Below are 19,414 nucleotides of genomic sequence, written 5' to 3'. Positions count from 1 at the left end.
AAGTCTTGAAGGAACTTGATAATGCAGTGCTTCCAAAGAAAGCTGCCCCTATCCTGGAGAAGTCTCTGGCTGCCCTGTCCTGGTCCCAGAAGCTGCCTGTGGGCCATAGCTCGCTGCTGGGTCTGTGACTTGGAGCTGGCTCTGTGCAGAAAGGCTCTCACTGGGCGGCCTGCTCTGCGAAGCTGGCCTGGGAAGGATCCTGCCACCGGAGGGAGCAGGGCTGCTTGGGGAAGTCCCTGGCTGCCCTGCCCTGCTCTGAGAAGCCACCCCTGTTCAGGCCTGCCACCCGGGCAGAGCTTCACCCGGTGGGGGAGACTCACCCCGCTGCTCTATGTTAGTTCGAGTCTCTCAATGCCTCCCCTTCTTGAATTCTGGGTTCTGGAGTGACAGGAGATGCAGTCACCCTCTAGTCCGCCATCTTGGATCCCTCTGGTTTTTTTTTTTTTCTAATCTTCTAAATATAGAATCATATCTCTGGCAAATAGGAACAGTTTGAGCTTTTTCTGCACATATCCCTTTAATTTCTTTCTTTTGTCTAATTGCTCTGGCTACAGTTTCAAGGACTATGTTGAATAGAAGTGGTAAAAGAGGGCATCCCTGTCTTGTTCTAGTTTTTAGAGGAAATGTTTTCAGTTTTTCTCCATTCATAATGATGCTGGTCTTGTGTTCAGCATATATAGCTCTTTCAATGTTGAGGTATGTTCCTGCTATCCCTAGTTTTTCTAGTGTTTTGAACATGAATGAATTCTCCTTTGCCAAACACATTTTCTGTGTCTATTGAGATAATTAGGTGATTCTTGTCTTTAAGTCTATTGATCTGATGAATTACATTTATTGATTTCCATATGTTGAACCTACCCTGCATCCCTGGAATGAAACCCATTTGATCATGGTGTACTATCTTTTGATGTTTTTTTGCCAGTATTTTACTAAGAATTTTTGCATCTATGTTCATCAGAGCTATTGGTCTGAGGTGTTCTTTCCTTGATTGTATTTGTCTGGTTTGGGAATCAGTGTGATATTAGCTTCATAGAATGAGTTTGAAAGGACTCCTTCCTTTTCTAGTTCATGCAATAGTTTGAGGAGGATTGATGTTCTTTTTTGAAGGTCTGGTAGAACTCAACTGAGGAATCATGGCCCTGGACTTTTCTTTGTTGGCATCTTTAATTTTCTTGTTCAAAATTGATTCATTTAATTTTTAAATTTTCTGTGCCCTCCTGATTCAGTTTGCATAGGTCATACGTCTCTAGCAATCTGTAATGTCTTCAAGATTTTATTTTTTATTGGAGTATAATTTTCAAGAGAGTTTCTGATTATCCTCTATATTTCAGTGGTGTCTGTGGTGAGAGCTCCTTTTTCATAATCAATTTTAGTGATTTGAGTTTTTTCCCTTTATTTCTTGGTTAGCATGGCTAAGGGTTTATTAATTGTATTCATTTTTTTCAAAGAACAAATTTTTGTTTTGTTGATTTATTTGAATTGCTTTGTGTGTATGTGTATGTGTGTCTCAATCTCATTAACTTCCATTATGATTTTAATTGTTTCCTGTCTTCTGACTTTAGTGTTGACTTATTGTTTTTTCCAGGGACTTGAGATGTAATGTTAGGTTATTTATTTGGTAACTTTCTATTCTTTTAATGAATGAGCTCAGTCCTGTAGGGAACTTTCCTCAAGTTTATTTGACAGCAGTCACTGCCATGGTTTAATAAACCTAACGGTCTGGATGGAGAAACTGAGGAAATGGTAAAGACTGTCCATGGATTGTAGGCCTTTGCAGTTTCTGAAGCTGAGCTACGAGCTGAGGGAAAACCTCGCTCAACGGGCATCACAGCAAGCTGTGATGTGAGCTCGCCCATGCTGCCTCACCTCATGCTGTGTGCTGGAGCTTGCCCTTCCCCAGTCCTTTGTCTCAGACTTGTTGCTGGACAGAATCACTTAGGGATACTTGGTTTGTTTACATTAGCACAATGTATAGCTTACCTATCCATTGGTTCTGTTAGGTTTTAACAAGTGTCTTAACCTGATTGGATAATGTGCCCATATACGTCTTATACAATCATAAGTAAAATTAGATCTGTACCTTCTGAGCCTGGCATCACCGCCATTCACCCTCAGTGGGACCCCATTCCAAATATCTACACAGTGCTATGAACTTTCCTCTCATAACTACCTGAGATTTGATATGTTATGTAAGTATTCTTATCCACCTCTAAGTATTTTTAATTCATCCCTAATTTCTTCTACTATCCACCCATCATTTTGTAGTATATTATTGATCTCCAGATGTTAGACTAGCTTCTATTTTTTACTACATTGTTGATTTCTAATTGATTTCTAATTTCATTCCATTATAATCTGATAGAATACAAGGTATTATCTCTATTTTTTGGTATTTGCTAAATGTTTCTTGGTGACCTAAGATATGACCTCTTTTGGAAAACGATCCATGTGCTGCTGAGCAGAAAGTGTATTCAGTAATTGATTACATATTTGTCTGTTAAGTCTAAGTTATAAATTGTATTTCTTAGTTCTATAGTTTCTTTGTTTATTTTTTGTTTGGATGATATATCCAGTGGTAAGGGAGGTGTGTTGAAGTCACCCAGTATTATTGTGTTGTGGTCTATTTGGTTCCTGAGATTGAGAAGTATTTGTTCAATATATGTAGATCTTACTCTGTTTGGGGCATAAATATTTCAACTGTTATAGCTTGTTGATGTATCATTCCTTAAGCAGTGTGAAATGATCTTCTTTGTTTCTTCTGACTAACCTGATTAACATTGGTTTGAAATTGACTTTATCTGACTTCAGGATAGAAAGCCCTGATTGCTATGAGATTCATGTGAATATGATTTTTCCCATCCTTTTTTCTTCAGTTTGTGGATGTCTTTGCCTATGAGGCGGGTCTCTTGGTTACAACATATCACTGGGTCTTGCTTTTTAATCCAATTGCCAGTCTGTGTCTTTTGTTTGATAAAGTTAGGCCATTTACATTCAATATTGTTATTGAGAAATAATTGTAACTCCCTCTCATTTTATTTGTTATTTTAAATTTGAACTCTTTTCTCCCTTGATTAGACATTCTTCTAATGCAGTTTCTCTATTTGCTGGTTTTCAATTTTATTTTTCATTTCTCTTTCATGAAATGTTTTATTGAACATGTTTTGTAGTGCAGGCTTTTTAGTTGTGAATTCTTTTAATTTTTGTTTATCATGTTTACCTTGATAAACAATTTTTTGTTTCATCATAAATCTGAAGCTTAATCTTTCAGATCTTGGGATAAATTATTCCAAGACCTTCTATCTTTTAGGTTGGTTGATTTCTGGGTTTAGAAATCAGCTGGGATCTGGCTTGGTTTCCCTCTAAATATGACCTGACATTTTTCTTGAGCAGTCTTTAAAATTTTTATCCTGATTCTGTATGTTGGGCATTTTCATAATGATATGCCTGGGTGTAGGTCTGTTGTAATCCTATATATTTAGGGGTCCTGTAAGGCTCCTGTATTTGATTTCCCATGTTATTCTTAAGGCTTGGGAAATTTTCTGGTGTTATTTAATTGAAGATTGTATATTCCTTTATATTGTACCTCTGAGTCTTTGTCTATCCTGATAAATTTTTATTTGGTCTTTTCATGTTATCCCACATTTCTTGAAAGTTCTCTTCATGTTCACTTAACATCTTTTTATGGCCAACTGTATTTTCAAGATGACATATTTTTTTCTTCATTGCCTGAAACTCTATCTTTCAAGTGGCCAAGTCTGCTGATAATGTTTTCCATTGAGTTTTTAATTGGTTTATTGATTCCTTCATTTCAAGAATTTCAGATTGATTCTCCTTCAGGATTTCTATCTCCTTGGTGGAGTGATCTTTCACTTTTTGGATTTCCTCTCTGATTTCACTTTACATTGTCTCTTACCTTGCACATCAGTTTATCTATGAACTTTCTAAATTCCTTCTCTGACATTTCCTCCACTGTAATACCAGTGGAATCTGTTAATGAGGTATTTTGCTCTTTTTGTGGGGGAATATTTTTCCCCCTTGCATTTTCTTCTTGTTTGTATGTCTACCCACTTATCAATAAGAATCTGAGGTGACAGAGCTTCTGTCCTATGAATTTATAGTGTTCCTCAAGATTCTAGTACCACATGTTTTAGGGGAAACAAATAATGACAACAACCAATTCAATCAATATTCAGCATTAAACTAAATACTTAGTTCCTAATTTGGAACCTACAATGTTAATTAGCACTATAAACAGAAATGGTATGGTAAGCAATTGCCAACTGCAGAGATACTGTGTTTACAAAAGGGTTTGCTATTTCAAAAAGGTAAGAGGGAGAGTGTAGAGGATATATGGGATGTAATAATTGAGAGATAAGATGAGAGAGAGTAGTAGTAAAGAGTTAAAGAAATAGTGAAAGAGAGAATAATAGAATTTGGCTGTTAATGAAAGAAAAGAGAAAAAGAGAATCAAGGTAAATAGACAAGAGAAAAGCGACATAAAATAATCAAAATAATATAAAATAAAACCAAGATGTACAAGTCAAAAACCCTAGTCTTCAAAAGACACAATCTAGAAAATAACTACCTTCAAGAAATGCTTGAAATAATAAGAGTGAGAAAAATATATATGTGTTCAAATGTTCATGGACCATTCAGCACACAAAAGTTTAAAAAAAGAGAGAGACAGGTAGAGGATGGAAAATTAAAGGATTGTTTCCATTGCAATGATTGAAAAATTATCTACAATATTATATGCTGGTTGTCAGTTCCCATTTGTCTTTATTGCTATTTTTTCTTGAGATATATGTTGCATGCAAGAGTATTATCCAGGTGCAGTCAGGTCCTTCTTTTTGTGGAACTTGTCATTGTTGCCAGGTCTCAGCTTCTCTTCTAGTAGTATGAGTTGGGGCAGGTTGGAGGGTGCTGTCCACTCCACTCAGAGTAAGGGATCACAGTAGAGTTCTGTGAAAGGGGTTCCAAGAGGCAGAACTCCTAGAGGTAGGGTTTGAGTCTAGCTAGACCCCTGGTGCTTTCTGTGATGATGTTTGGTGAAGTTTTTAAATCATCATACCTCCAAAGCCCAGCTGCCTCTGGTTTTTACTAGGCATCTGTACCACTTGAATCTCCCCTGGGTTCCACTTAAGTGACAGAGGAGCCTGTCCTTTGCCCGCCCCCACCTCCATGGCTCTTGTATCTCAGCCACCTGTGCTGTCTCAGAGTGCACACACATTCACACCTTCCCTACCCTATCAAGTCCTCTGTCATACCCAGCTGGTTCTGAGAACCATGAGACTCAAAGTGTGAAAGACACCCAGGATCTCTCGGGTTTGAGTGTCATGAATTCCCCTGGATACAATACTCTGCACACCAGAATTTCGCCTGATTTTCTAGTCACACTTTGGTTCACATGGTGGGCCACTACTAGGTCAGGTTTTCTTACCCAGTTGGAATTACACAAGTCTAGGTACTTATGTTTGAACCCACACCTGTAAGCCACCATAGCACAGTGGATAATGATGGTGACTGACCTTGCTCTCTGTACATCACTGGGAGACACAAAGCATCCCTCTCCCATGAAAGTAAAATGCTTCACCCTCTGGATCATCTCAACAATGTCACCAATCACTATCCTCTCTTCTTCAAGATGCAACTTGATGCCACATGAAATGCAAACTCTCTTTGTATTTCTCTACAACCTGCCGGTGGTAGATCTGCATCAGCAACTTCCAGTGCTAACAGTGGGTTTTTCTTTTCTTATTTTTAAAAATTTTATTCTATGGAAACTTCTGGGCCATTCTGAGAATCCAATATTAAATCCCAGTAGGATTTCTTTCTTTTTTTCTTTTTTTTTTTTTAACTGACCTGAAAGGGATGCTCTTTGTCCTCTTTTCCTTGTCCCCTGCCTTCAAGCAGTTTGGAATGTAACCTTCTCTACCTGGTCATTTTTTCTTGAACAGGTTCTTGATTGCTGCTGTGATTGCCTGAGAACATCAGACTCATATGGACTTTTGTAGGATTCTGACACTAATCTCACTAGGCTTAAATCACCAGGTTAGCAGGATTGCACTCCTTTCTGAGTTCAGGGGGGAGAAGCTGGACTTCTAGAAGCCATCCACACCTTTGCCTCCTTCCTCCATCTCCAAAGCATTGGTGCTTGTATTTGTGCCTTCTTCTGTCATACACCTTTTCTTGACAATGACTCTCTATCACCCTCTTCCACTTCTCTAAAACCTCTTGTGCCCACTCAGATAATCCAGGTTAATGTCTCTCTTTTTATGCATAAATGTGAATCAATTTGTGAATGTACAGTGAAAATTGAATCATGGAAATGGAAATCAAAATGCTTGGAAACCATAATCTAAGTAGCTATGGTTTCATGTCCAATCAGCTGCAGATATTTAGGTAGTTTTCTTAGCCCCAATTTGGGGTGGAGCTATGTTTATGATCAGGGAATGGAGGGTATACCAGAAAACATGAATATTCATTAGAATGTAAGTGTGAAAACATTTAGAAAAATATATAGAAATGTACATTTTTTCCATGTGGAATAGTTCATTGTTAGTCACATGAACACTTTTCTTAAAGGAAGCATGCAACAGTAATTTATATTTATATGCATAAAAGTGAATCTCTTTATATTATGCAGTGAAAAATGAATCATGAAAGCAAAAATGCCCATAAATATCCACCTAAGTATTATGGTTTCAAGCACAATCAGCTACAGGTGTTGGGGTAAGTGTAGGTTTATCACAGAATTTCTCTTAGGGCTAGAACTAAGGTTAAGGAATGAAAAGGTAATCAGGAAACATGAATATTCATAAATACATTCAAGTTAAAATATGTAGGAAACATGCAAATGTACACTTTTTTGCCAAGGTGAATAGTTCAATGTTGTTCATAAGAAAACATTATTTTTATATTTAAGGGATGGAATGATGAAGATTTGGACCTGATTTTTCTTCTATTAGGTTCAGGGTTTCTGGTCTAATTCCTAAGTCCTTGATCCACTTTGAGTTGAACTTTGTGCAGGGTGAGAATAGGGATTTAATTTCATTTTGCTGCATATGAATTTCCAGTTTTCTCAGCCCCATTTGTTGAAGAAACTATCTTTTCTCCAATGTATGTTTTTGGTGCCTTTGTCTAGTATGAGATTACTGTATTTATGTGGGTTTTTCTGTGTCCTCTATTCTGTACCATTGATCTACATGCCTATTTTGATGCCAATACCATGCCATTTTGTTATCATAGTTCTGTAGTATAGTTTAAGGTCAGTATTGTGATGCCTCCTGCTTCACTCTTCTTGCTAAGCATTGTTTTGGCTATTCTGGGTCTCTTATTTTTACAAGTGAATTTCATAATTGCTTTTTCTATTTCTATGAGTAAAGTCAGTAGGATTTTAATTGGAATTGCATTAAATCTCTATAATGCTTTTGGTACTTTGGCCATTTTAATTACTTCCACCAACTAAATAGTAGGTTCCAAAGGAGAGTTTGCCATTTTCCTCATATTTGCATCCTCAGAGCCTAGCATGTCTCTTTTTTTCAGCTTTATTGAGATGTAATTTATCTCCCATAAATTCACCCTTTTAAAATGTCCGAGTCAATGAATTTTAGTAAATTCAGAGTTGTGCAACCATCACCATGGTTTAATTGTGGAACATTTTCATCACCCTTAAAAGAAATCCCATACTCATTAGGAAGCAGTCCCTTCTCACCCCTCCCTCCCTCAAGACTCTGGCAAACATTAATTCACTTTATGTCTCCATGGATTCACCTATTCTGGCCAATACATGTAAATGGAGACATAGAGCATGTAGCCTTTGTGTCTGTTATTCACTTAGCATGATATTTCCAGGACCTCATTCCCTTTTAAAACCAAACAATATTTCATTGTATAGATAAACAACATTTTTGTTCATCAATTTATTTGATGGACACATGGATTTTTCTAGCTTTCTCACTGTAAGGAATCATGCCACACTAATATTTATGTAAAAATGTTTGTGTGGACATGTGTTTTCAATTCCTTTGAGAATAGATTTGCTGGGTCATACTGACCCTATGCTTAACATTTTAAGAAACTGTCAGGCTGTTTTTCAAAATGGTTGCAGCATTTTTCAGTCTCACAAATATTACATGAAAGTGTTATTTTTTCTATAACATTACCAATACTTGTTTTCTTTATAAATTTTAGTCATCCTAGTGTTTCTAAAGTGGTATCTTATTGTGGGTTTGATTTGCATTTCATTTAATTATAATAAATAGTTATATAATGAAAAACATAGATAGGTATATACATACATATATACTCATATACATAATAACTGTTTCTCTGGACAGCCCTAAAATTCCATGTTCACTAAAATTCCATGTTCACAAAATTCCATGTTCACTAAATTTAGTGCATTTGTTTTATCCTCTTCAATAGTATAGGGAAATAGCATGATGTATTTGTTAGCTATTGTCTTCAAATAACTCTCACGTATAGATACCTTCTCAAAATTATTAAACTGTGTAATTTCGACAACTGGATCATATGCTATACAGAGAATGAGACTGAGGGTCCAAATATTGATCAACAATGACAATATTTTTGAAATTCATAAAGATCTCTCTTTAATATACTGAAATGTGCTCATAGAGTTTGATTGATTCTCACTGCCCTCGATATTCCTTTGAAAGAAAAAAATTATAAAATATCTGACAATACTTTCTCTTGAAACATGTCATGCCCTTTCAATCCCTCATGCACCTACTCAAAATATGGAAGAAAATACAAAGAAAAGAGTACAAACTTAGAACATCTGCACAGTGCTAATGAATTAGAGAATGTGTGGTGTTGGAAAGTACAGTTGGACAGGTCCTTAATATATTTTGATATTATAAAATTTTTCTTAGCTGCATTTTTTAATGGTAAAATAATAATATTTTTATTTCTAGACTACATGGCCTCCCTATAGACTGCATCTTTGGAATACGGGTGTGGGGGACTGTTTGTTTTCCCATCATTGTAAAGCTGTCAGACTTAATCTAGATACAGCTAGTGCAATATTTTCCTCAATCCCACAAGGCTCTGTTCCCTTTAAAGACTATTTATAAATCTGCTTGGATCATTCACAGGAGAAAAACACTGTCACCATCAATATTTAGCCGCATGTTCAAAATTCATTTTGTTGTCTTGAATAAAAAGCTTAACTATTCTATCAGTCCAGTAATTCCATATGGTCTTATTTCTTCTATACACAAAATATGATCTTTCAACGTTTCTGTAGGTTAGTTTTTGAGGATTCCAAAAGATTTGATGGCAGGTGGTGGGGGATGGTAATTTTTTTCACAATAAAAGGAGCAGAGCAAGCCCATGAGAATCAGACCAGCATTTAAATAAGACCCTCTGTATTGTTCAGTTCCTGATGCATGAAGAGATTCAATGTAGTCCCTATCTCTCGGTTCATAGAGAAATTTGAGAGGGATAAATGCAGCAACTATCTGCATTATTTAATAAGCTATATTTAATGTCCTAGGAAGAGAGAAAACAGATGTAAGAAAACAAAGTCGGTAGATACCAAATCCTTTCATTCCAGGATGTCTGTCAGCAAAGGAGGAACTCCATGGAGCATGGCAGAACATAGATGAAAGGCATTACTCTTAGCAGAAAAAATGAATTGTGGACACAGTCACTTAAGAGAGAAGCAACCACTAAGAGCAATAAAGCTTTAATTCCACTGTTATCAGGGGGAACAAAGCAGAGAACTGTGGCAAAGCCCATATTAGAGCCCTCCGCATTCTCAGGGTTATTGGTTCTGTGTTTCAATACAGCATTTGAAGGGTCGGGGAGAAACAGAGACCACCATCATCCCATGCAAAAAAAATAAATAAATAAAGGCTATTATAGCAACAGCTTGGCTGTCCAAACCCAGCTAGAGTGTAGGATAGACACCTGAAATCCAGTGAAATCCAGCCTGCACTTGCTTGCTTGTGAAGGGCTTGACAGGTCAAGTCGCCTTCTTTTGAAAGACAGGAGGGCCTCTTCATGAGCTCTTTCTACTCACTAGTTTTCCTATCAGTTCGCCATTTAAACAGAAAAGATGCTGTAAGCTATCTCAGCTGACTTCTAATTTGGACAAAGCATCAATGCTACACACACGATTGAATGAATAACCAAATCTTCCTGTCTCTTCCACTGGGCAGGCTCAGTAGGCTTTTTTGGACTGAATAGGTGTGATCTTATTGGAGAACAGTGTGTAAACATAAGGCCAGATTTTGTTAGTCTCCGTCCCAGAAAATTGGTGGAGCACCCCTTGGCTCTTGTATAGTTCGATGACTGGTTTGGCTGCATCTTTGTACCGTCTTAGCCTGGCAGCAAGACTTATCATCCTCCTGCTCCAGGCTTATCATCCTCCTGCTGGACTAGTGGCTCACCAGTGATGTCATCAATTCCATGCATATGAGGTGGTTGAAGTCCAAGTTATAGACCCTTCCACTAGGAGGGTGAATCCAACGTTGACTGAGAGGATCTTTAAGTGTTTCAAATGGAATATTCAAACTGATCACTAGATCCAGGTCACATATTTTGTCAAGGGCTTCAGTCTGTACTAATGTCCTTGGAAAACCATCCAGTAGCCAGTGTTGGCCGCTCCTGAGCTCCAGCTCTGACATCATTAGGAGTGTGATCACATGGTCTAGAACCAAAAGACCTTTCTCCAGGTACTGCCTTGCCACGTCACCAACTTTCGTGTTGGCTTTGAGGTTCTCCCGCAATAAGTGGCCACTGGAGAGATGCTGGAGGCCAAAGTTCTGGGCGATCCTCTGGCACACGGTGCCCTTGCCCGAGTCAGGCGGCCCTAGGATGACCGCGCGCAGGAGTTTGGAAGCCATGGCCTTCTAGAGGAGTTGGGTGGCCCAACAGGCATCCTAGACAGCGGCCCCAGAGGCAGCCCCGGGAACTTTGGTGTTTGGCCCCTGCCTCAGGCACCCTCTGCTCACGCGGGGACTTTAGCTGCATATTTAAAACAATTCTCAAAGTTTGATCTCACCTCAAAGGCATGAACATTGCTGAATCAGACACTTCAGAGATAAGAGTAAATCATTCTGTGTTTGCATAACTCTCTACATTATTCTGATGCACACAAAATAATTGAGACTCACAGTTTCAAAAGTGTCCCACACAAACACTCTCAAAACAACATCAATCGAGTTTGGAAGCAGCACCGTCAGTGCTTCCCTGGCATTGCGGGGTCTCTATGGAGAAGCAGCTGGCCGGTGACCCGGGCTGCAGATCTCTCACCGCCTCTGTCCCTGCTGCACGGCTGCAGGGCCATGCTGGCCTCCCACTGGGCGCGTGGCTCGTGGGGGGCCCTGCATGCGGCCACCTGGGTACTAGCTGTGCGGCCGGGTGAGGGGCGCTACCAACAGGCCCTGCTGCCGGAGCTGCCAGGCCAAGCACTGGTCGCTGCACCTGGCCACTCTTGCCCTGCGGCTGCCTGGAGCCGGGCAAGCCCCCGGCCTGCAGCAGGAGGGGACGCCGCCGCGGAGGCGAGCTCCGCCAGTCCGTATGAAAATCCATGGACAATCCCAAATATGTAGTCAATGACAAGAATTGGGCTTGGCCCCAGTTTGGGGATATTTGATGATTGAAGAAGATTTTAATGTTGCACTAAGAGTTTTTGCTTTAGCTGGGCTAACCAATTTGTTCCACTTACTTATATGATAATTTCAAGAGCCGTAATGTTGATTGCTGCTGTTTTTTATGTCAGATATGGAACTCTTCCAACACCACGAACACTTAACTATTTCAATCCTTGTTATGCTACTGCTAGGTTAAAACCAGCGTTCATCAGCAAGGTGAACACAGCAGTGCAGTTAATCTTGGTGGCAGCTTCTTTGGCAGCTCCAGTTTTCAATTATGCTGATAGCATTTATCTTCAGATGCTTTGGTATTTTACAGCTTTCACCACAGGCGCATCAGCTTACAGTTATTATCATTACGGTCGGAAAACTGTTCAGGTGATAAAAGGCAGATGAGAGTCACTCATCACCATTAGCAGTGAAGCAATATACATCATTGGGCCCCTATGCCAGTGAAAAACTATAGGATTTTCCCTGTTTTTGGTGTTCAGCTTGCAAAAGGACTTGTCAGAACAAACCATGTCATCAAAATTGAAGTAATGTGCATTGAAAATAAGCTTGATCATGGGCATATGCAGAATTTTCAATGTATTTTTAAATATAAATAAAACTATAATTTAGAATTTTTAATCTTAGGATTCTTGATGGTAAGAGATGAATTATTCCAATAATATTGTCAGTCCTTTTTTAATGTTTTTTAAAAATGCAGTTCAGAGCATGGAAACTGAAGTGTTGACACCTGTTTCTAGAACCTACATTGCTTTTAAAGCCATAGTGAGTTCCCTGGGATTAAATACATCTTATACAATTTGGCTATTCATTTTTATGTTTGATTTTTTTTAGATCTGTGTACACATTAACAGTTCATGTGGCTAATATTTGATCATTTAGGATAATGAGAATAAAGTTAGCTTAGCTGTGAATGAAGCGAAGTTGTAAAGAGGTATAAATGGGGTAAGTTTTGAAAATAAATAAGATCAAACAAAATAGAAGGTGTTGAAGCTCATGTTCAGTAGTCTTCCAGCCTCTCAGGTGTCTAATAGTTTATATATCAGGATAACAAGTAACAAAGACTGTTGAAATATGAGAACTTTTCCATTAGCCCTTTCTTCTAAAAGCAGTGAGTTACATCATGCCTTCCAACTGTGTTTCTAACCTAACAATATTTGTATGATATTGGAACCTGTACTCATATACTGTGTAAATAATATGAAACTGTATATTTTTCAAAGATTTTTTTAAACTTTGGGAAATCTTTCGTTAAGATGTTAAAGAAGTAAAAGCTGGAAAAAAAACTGTACCTTCAAAAAAAAAAAAAAACATAAATCAGTTAGGTTTGTATGCTGCCAGTACTCATATGCAAGAAATTCATGAATACGGCTCTGCCATGCCTGGTTCAAAATCTAGATTTTGGGGAGAAGTTTATTTTGATTAATGTTTGAGTTTGCTTAAATCTTAAAACTGTTTTTGTATGATATAGCATGATTTTGCCCATATATATTTGCATGATATAGTAGTAGATTTTGCATGATGAGAAATGTAGGTATATAGAGAGAGAAACTCTCAATTATTTTCAACATCCAAGGTAAAAAAATGAAAGGATCATCACAATAAAGTCTTTTTACTTTTTTTTCAGAATATCCATAAAATGATTTTAATCCAATATGAACAATATTCCAGTCAACCAGCTGAATTTTGCTGAATGATGTCATCCTTTACATCTAAATGTGTTAAGTTTTATGCGTGTCTTTTCATAATTTAAGGCAAAAGCCAAATGTTGAATATCTTGTCAAAAACCAGGAGTTGGAATAATGTGAATTTTAATTCACTCTTAGGTGTCCACTGAAATAGCAAACATAGTGCCCATAAATTAGGAATAAATATACAACAGAATTGGGGATGGGATCACACCCAGGAACTAGTGATTTAGGTAAATTTCTGAAGGCATAAAGTAGTGGGATTACTTTGAAAAAGAGAGGAATTAGGAGACCTGAAATGTGCAAGAGAATACTGCAGAGGAATTCTGAGTTGGTGACAGGTTCATAACCATTTGTCGCTTACTCACCTAAAACAAAAGACTTGACAGGTCACATACCCTACCCATATATTAATTCTTTAATAACTACCTTCTCCTCAAAGGAAAAGCAAATTATAACAATAGTCCTTACTGGTAGCAGAAGAGATAGAGTTGATAGTATTATCAGTTTTGTTTTTCTGGTATAACAGTAACTATACAAGCAAAAACCTAGGTAATTCATAGAAAACCATCAAAGCAATGGGAATATAATATAGCATTACAAATAAACAAGCTACACATGTGCAATGACATGGGTACTCTGGGCAGGGAAGGAACAATAGCCTAAAGGTGATCTACTCTCTCATTTCCTGGGATTTGGTGGTATCTCTCCAGGAAACAAAAACAGTGAATGCACTCTACCTTTGGGATGTGGGCCTCCAGAAATACCAAACAATGACACTTTAGTTTAAACACTTCTATGGGTTGTGTCATTTCAACCAAACATATAACTGGAATTTTATCATAGTCTATTGCAGGACTCAATCCAAGTGTTAAAAACATATGTACTTCATTTTTAATTCACAATGCTTCATTTGTGAAGGAATATGAATTAACATAGAGCAGTCATTCCAGGCCCAAGTCTTTCCATGGATTCATTTTAAGACTGGGAAAGAGTGATACATATTGTGATGCATATTTCTGAATTCTATGCATTTGTGCATTAACTTCATTTTAATTTTAAAAAATTTCACAAATACTTATTTAGGTTTTCTTACATGTAAGCCACTGTGCTATGCATGCAATAATGTAAAAAGAAGTAGATCTACAAATTGTAATCTATGAAGATCTTTGGGGCCCCCAATCATTTATCCAGGGGTGATTTTGGCCTAAGAATAAACAAACTGCTACATGTTTCCAGTAAGTGAACCATATCCTCATTTAGGTAATCTGGAAATACACCATGGAAGCTTTAAATCAGAGATAGATCTAGGCACTATGGCACCACATTATCTTACCTTTATTAGATAGTTGCTAATATGCATTTAGAGCCTACTGTGTGAACTACAAATTTAAGTAATCTAAGTGTTATTGAATTTTTTCACACTTTGACATTTTGGGGCAGATTAAAATCATTTCCTTACTATTCTGACACTTTTTTTAACCTTGACCGCACATACTTAATTCCTGAATCTATAACTTTTCTGAAATAGAAAGGTCTTCAGATTGTTCAGAAAATAACAAACACTGCAAGAAAATTCCTTAGAAGGCAGATGAGACACAGAGACAACTCACCTATTCCTTTTACCCAGAGAAGCACAATGAGCTAAGAACATCTTCTTATTGTTTATCCCTATGTTATCTGTTCTGATTCTCTTTTCGTTTTTCAGATTATATTCTATTTTTATCTGTGTAATATGTGAGTTGAATAGTTCCGAGAAATAAAAATTACCCTGTTACCTAAAAATTGGAATAAAAGACATTTTGATGGCTGGTACATTTGCTGAGATTTTCTTCTACCCTTCAAACATCAATCTGCCACCATTGTGGAATAACTGTGGGAAGAATTCCAGGCTCTACAGCCCTACTCTCTGTAAAAAGTCTCATATTCATGTTCTCTTGAGTATAACCACACATTTTTAATACTTCATGTGTTTATAATGTGACAACATATAAGCCTGTATATTTTATCACTTGTTTCTGCTTTAATTATTCAATGGTGATATAAAAATTGATTAAATTCCTTAAATGCTTAAGAATAGTATATAAAAATGTTTTAAGGAGCAAAGTAGGCACAAACCTTAATTCATTAACATTCTAGGAAGACTAAAATTTCAAAAACCTTTCAACACCATTGAAGACATACACAATTGGATTCCATTATTTTTGTAACTGTTTTAATAAAAGGAGAACTGATACTAACATTAGAGCTAAACATTCCTTTTGAACATTTTTGTTATTGAATCTATGACCTGCTTGTTTCTCAGGCTGTATATGACGGGGTTTAGCACAGGAATTATGATACTGTAAAATATAGAGAAGAACATATCTTGATCATCTGCTTGTGAAGATGCAGGATGCACGTACATGAAGAGAAGAGGGACATAGTATAAAGTCACAGAAAAGAGATGGGCTCCACAGGTGGAGAAGGCTTTTCTCATGCCCTTTTCAGATTTCTTTCTTAAAATTGTAAAGAGAACTAGTGAATAAGAAACAAGAATAGTCACAATACTGAATACTTGAATTGAACCAGAGAAAATAAAAAGCATTAGATAATTGATAGAAGGATCAGTACAAGAAATCTTCAACAATTGTATAACCTCACAGAAAAAGTGATGGACTATATTGGAATTGCAGAAGGTTAATCTGAATAAGAAGCTTTCATGAAGTAGTGAATGTAAAAAGCCACCTACAAATGACAAAACTAGTAGCCAAATGCACAGTCTATTGGTCATAATCACAGGATACAGTAAAGGTTGACATATAGCTACATAGCGATCATAAGCCATTGCTGCTAAGAGGAAACACTCTGTGGTTACACTGCTTGCAAATGAGAAAAATTGTGCCATGCATTCAGTGAGAGATATGTTGCTCTTTTCTAAGATGTCGAGCAGCATCTTTGGGGTCACTGTGGATGATATCCAAGCATCCACAAAGGCTAAATGCCCGAGCAGAAAGTACATGGGGATATGAAGGTGAGGATCCTTCCAGATAAGGGAAATCAGACCAAGGTTCCCCACCATGGTGATGAGGTAGATCACAAAGAATACCAGGAACAGGGCGATTTTCCACTCTTCTTGGTGTGGAAGTCCTGTGAGAACAAACTCCGTCAGCAATGTTGCATTTTCTCTTTCCATATCTTCTTGGACCTTGCCTGAAATGAAATGCAGTGAACATGAAGAACAAGCAAAACCATTCACAAAGAATTTTAAAGAGAAATATGCAGTATAAGTCTAGAATAAAACGTAACTAGGTAGCCCCAACACTCTCATATGTTGGTTCAGAAACTGACTTTCTTAATAAGACTCATAAAGTGGAAAGAGTAAAATCAAAAATAAATAAATGGGATGGCATCAAATTAAAAAGCTTCCTCACAGCAAAGGAAACAAGAATGTGAAGAGAGAACCTTCAAATGAGAAAATCTATTCCACATGCTCCTCAGGGCATTAATACTCAAGATATACAATGAGCTCAAAAAACTTAATTACACACATACAAATCACCCAATCAATAAATAGGTCAAGGAACTAAACAGACTCTTCTCAAAAGAAGAAATATGAAAGGTCAATAAATGGATGAAAAAAAGTTCACCATCTTCAGCCATTAGAGAAATGCAAATTAAAACTACACTGAGATTCCATCTCACTCCAGTCAGAATGACAATTATCAAGAAAAAAAATAACAATTAATATTGGTGAGGATGTGAGGTAAAAGATACACTCATACATTGTTGGTGGGACTGCATATTAGTACAACCACTCTGGAAAGAAGTATGGAGATTCCTCAAAAAAATAAGAAGAGAACCAATATATGACCCAGCTCTCCCTCTTCTTGGTATACATAGTATGGTGTTGCAGCCACAGCAAAGTTTATAGCAACACAATTCACAATAGCTAAGCTGTGGATATCAGCTTAAGTTAGGTGCCCCTCAAGAGTTAACTGAATAGAAATATGTATATGGTATATATATACAATGGAATATTAGTAAGTTATAAAGAAGAATGACTTCATAGCATTTGCTGGCAAATGGTTAGAACTGGAGACTATCATGCTAAGTGAAATAAGTTAGTCCCAAAATAATCAAAGGTCAAATGTTTTATCTGATATGTAGGAGCTAATGCAAAATAAGGTGTGTGGAGTATGGGGGAAAGGATAAAATAAAGAAAAGAAGTAAGAGCAGAGGAGTCAACAAAGGGGAATGAAATGAATGGTGGGCGGAAGGGATAGGGAAAGTCAGTTCAACGAATCTGGCCTGTTTCCTATGCATATAAATGAATATGTTACAGAGAATCTCACCATTACGTATATCCACAGATACTAATTAAAAAAAAACTATAAGTATAAACTGAGGAGTGGGATATCTGGGTCACATGGTGGTTCCATTCCAAGTTTCTGAGGAATCTCCATATTACTTTCCACAGTGGTTGCACCAATTAGCACTCCCATCAGAAATGAATGAGTGTATCTTTTTCAACACATCCTTACCATTTATTTTTGCTTGTATTCTTGATAATTGTCATTCTGACTGGAGTGAGATAAAACTTTAGAATAGTTTGATTTTCATTTCTCTAGTTGCTAAAGATACTGAACATCCTTTCATATATTTGTTGATCAATCGTATATGATGCATCAAAATGCATTCTACTGTCATGTGTAACTAATTAGAACAAATTAAAAATATAAGTAAATAGCATAAATATCAATAGGGTACAGGGAAGAGGACAGGGAATGGGAGGAAGGGAGGGAAAGGGGAAGTACTGGGCACTGAATCAGAATATTTATATTCCAGGCTTTTATAATTATGCATTGTATATTCTATTGCTGTGTGTAACTAAAAAGAACCAATGATAAAAGGAAAAAATCATAAACATAAATCCTTTCCTTTCTACATACAAGAAAATCATTGTTTTAAATACAAAGAGTGAAAAATTGTAATTAGTTCATTTCAATAAATGTACCTGAAATAACATTTTCAGAGAAATTTAAATGCCTTCTAAGCTTTTAACAAATTTAGGAACTATTGAATGTGGCTGGGAGTTCTGTGTCCTGGACATGGTTCAGGATCTAGAAAAAAATTGGTATGAATGTTGATCATAAACTAAATTGAATGCCATCCAAAGCAATTTGAACTTTATTCTTCCCACAGTGTATCTGTACTAGGATATTTTAAGATGTGGAATGAGGTCATAAATATTTTCTAAATAAATTCAGTGTTTCTTAGTATATAATGTGGCCATAAACAATGGGCCCTGAAGTCAGGAATTCTACTTTGGAAGCTATTGCTACTGTCCAGAGAACACCAAAGCAAATAACACATTTCATTGAACTACATGAGTGTTTTTACAGAACATAGGTTATGATACATTACTGCAGACACTGAGTTAGTGATTAAAAAGTCAGTTAAGAATCTATGCTTTAAAAATTCTCCTCTGAGCATGCAAACCTAAGTGTATTGTCTGTTCCACGTGTGTAGTGATTAGAAGAATGAAGAACAGATTCAAAAGTATTCAGGATGTAGAATCACCAGAACTCCATTACATTTTAAGTATTAAAGTGTAGTCAGTGAAGGAGAGAGCTGTGAATTGGCATCTAGGTAGACAATCATAAAAAAAAAAAATGATAACCTAAGTTCATTGACAAATTCATGAAAGAAGCATCCTCTCAACACCAGGTGATATAAACCTACTGATATGGTTCTATTGTATACTAATTGAAGTAATGACCTGGTAGTCAAAATCATAATTATGGGAAATCTACTCACCAGAATATGTGCACAAAGAAATGGCAAGAAGGAAGAAAATGAACAGAGGAAGGTATATTACAGAGGTTACAATGTGGATAGATGTCACTTTTTAGATGGCCACTTCCAAACCCCTTTTCCCACCACATGAATCTTTCCAGTGAGCAGTCTATTTTATATCCAAGAAGCCCAAATGGTCAGAAACCCACTTTACATAACCCTATTCCCTAGTATGGGGTGACTCAGTCTAGGTTTACCCAGTGAAATCCACACGTATATGATTTGGAATATGGAAAGAAAAAGTATATGGCAAAA

The 19,414-nt window shown here is 37.0% G+C and overlaps 1 protein-coding gene and 2 pseudogenes across 3 annotated transcripts in view; 1 reads left to right on the top strand and 2 right to left on the bottom strand.

Moving 5' to 3' along the window:
* The window catches only part of LOC306637612 (uncharacterized protein), a gene marked incomplete at both ends in the record, with an annotated part of 28,242 nt that extends 11,746 nt beyond the window's left edge, over positions 1–16,496 (bottom strand). The window contains 2 exons of the mRNA XM_079100414.1: positions 15,092–15,099; positions 15,576–16,496. Of these exons, the coding sequence (XP_078956540.1) occupies positions 15,092–15,099; positions 15,576–16,496 (929 nt within the window). The remainder of the gene's footprint in view (positions 1–15,091; positions 15,100–15,575) is intronic.
* On the bottom strand, positions 8,967–10,985 carry LOC306637784 (adenylate kinase 4, mitochondrial-like; annotated as a pseudogene). The gene has a single exon. The product of its transcript is annotated as an adenylate kinase 4, mitochondrial-like (transcript).
* On the top strand, positions 11,301–12,528 carry LOC306637780 (cardiolipin synthase (CMP-forming)-like; annotated as a pseudogene). Its single transcript has one exon. The product of its transcript is annotated as a cardiolipin synthase (CMP-forming)-like (transcript).
* Positions 16,497–19,414: the final 2,918 nt, after the last annotated feature.

The sequence above is a fragment of the Sciurus vulgaris genome (assembly GCF_902686455.1).
Source record: "Sciurus vulgaris genome assembly, chromosome: 10".
In the NCBI taxonomy this organism is placed as follows: Eukaryota; Metazoa; Chordata; class Mammalia; order Rodentia; family Sciuridae; genus Sciurus; species Sciurus vulgaris.
Note: the sequence above shows the minus strand (reverse complement) of the source record. Positions and strands in the feature narration are given on the sequence as shown.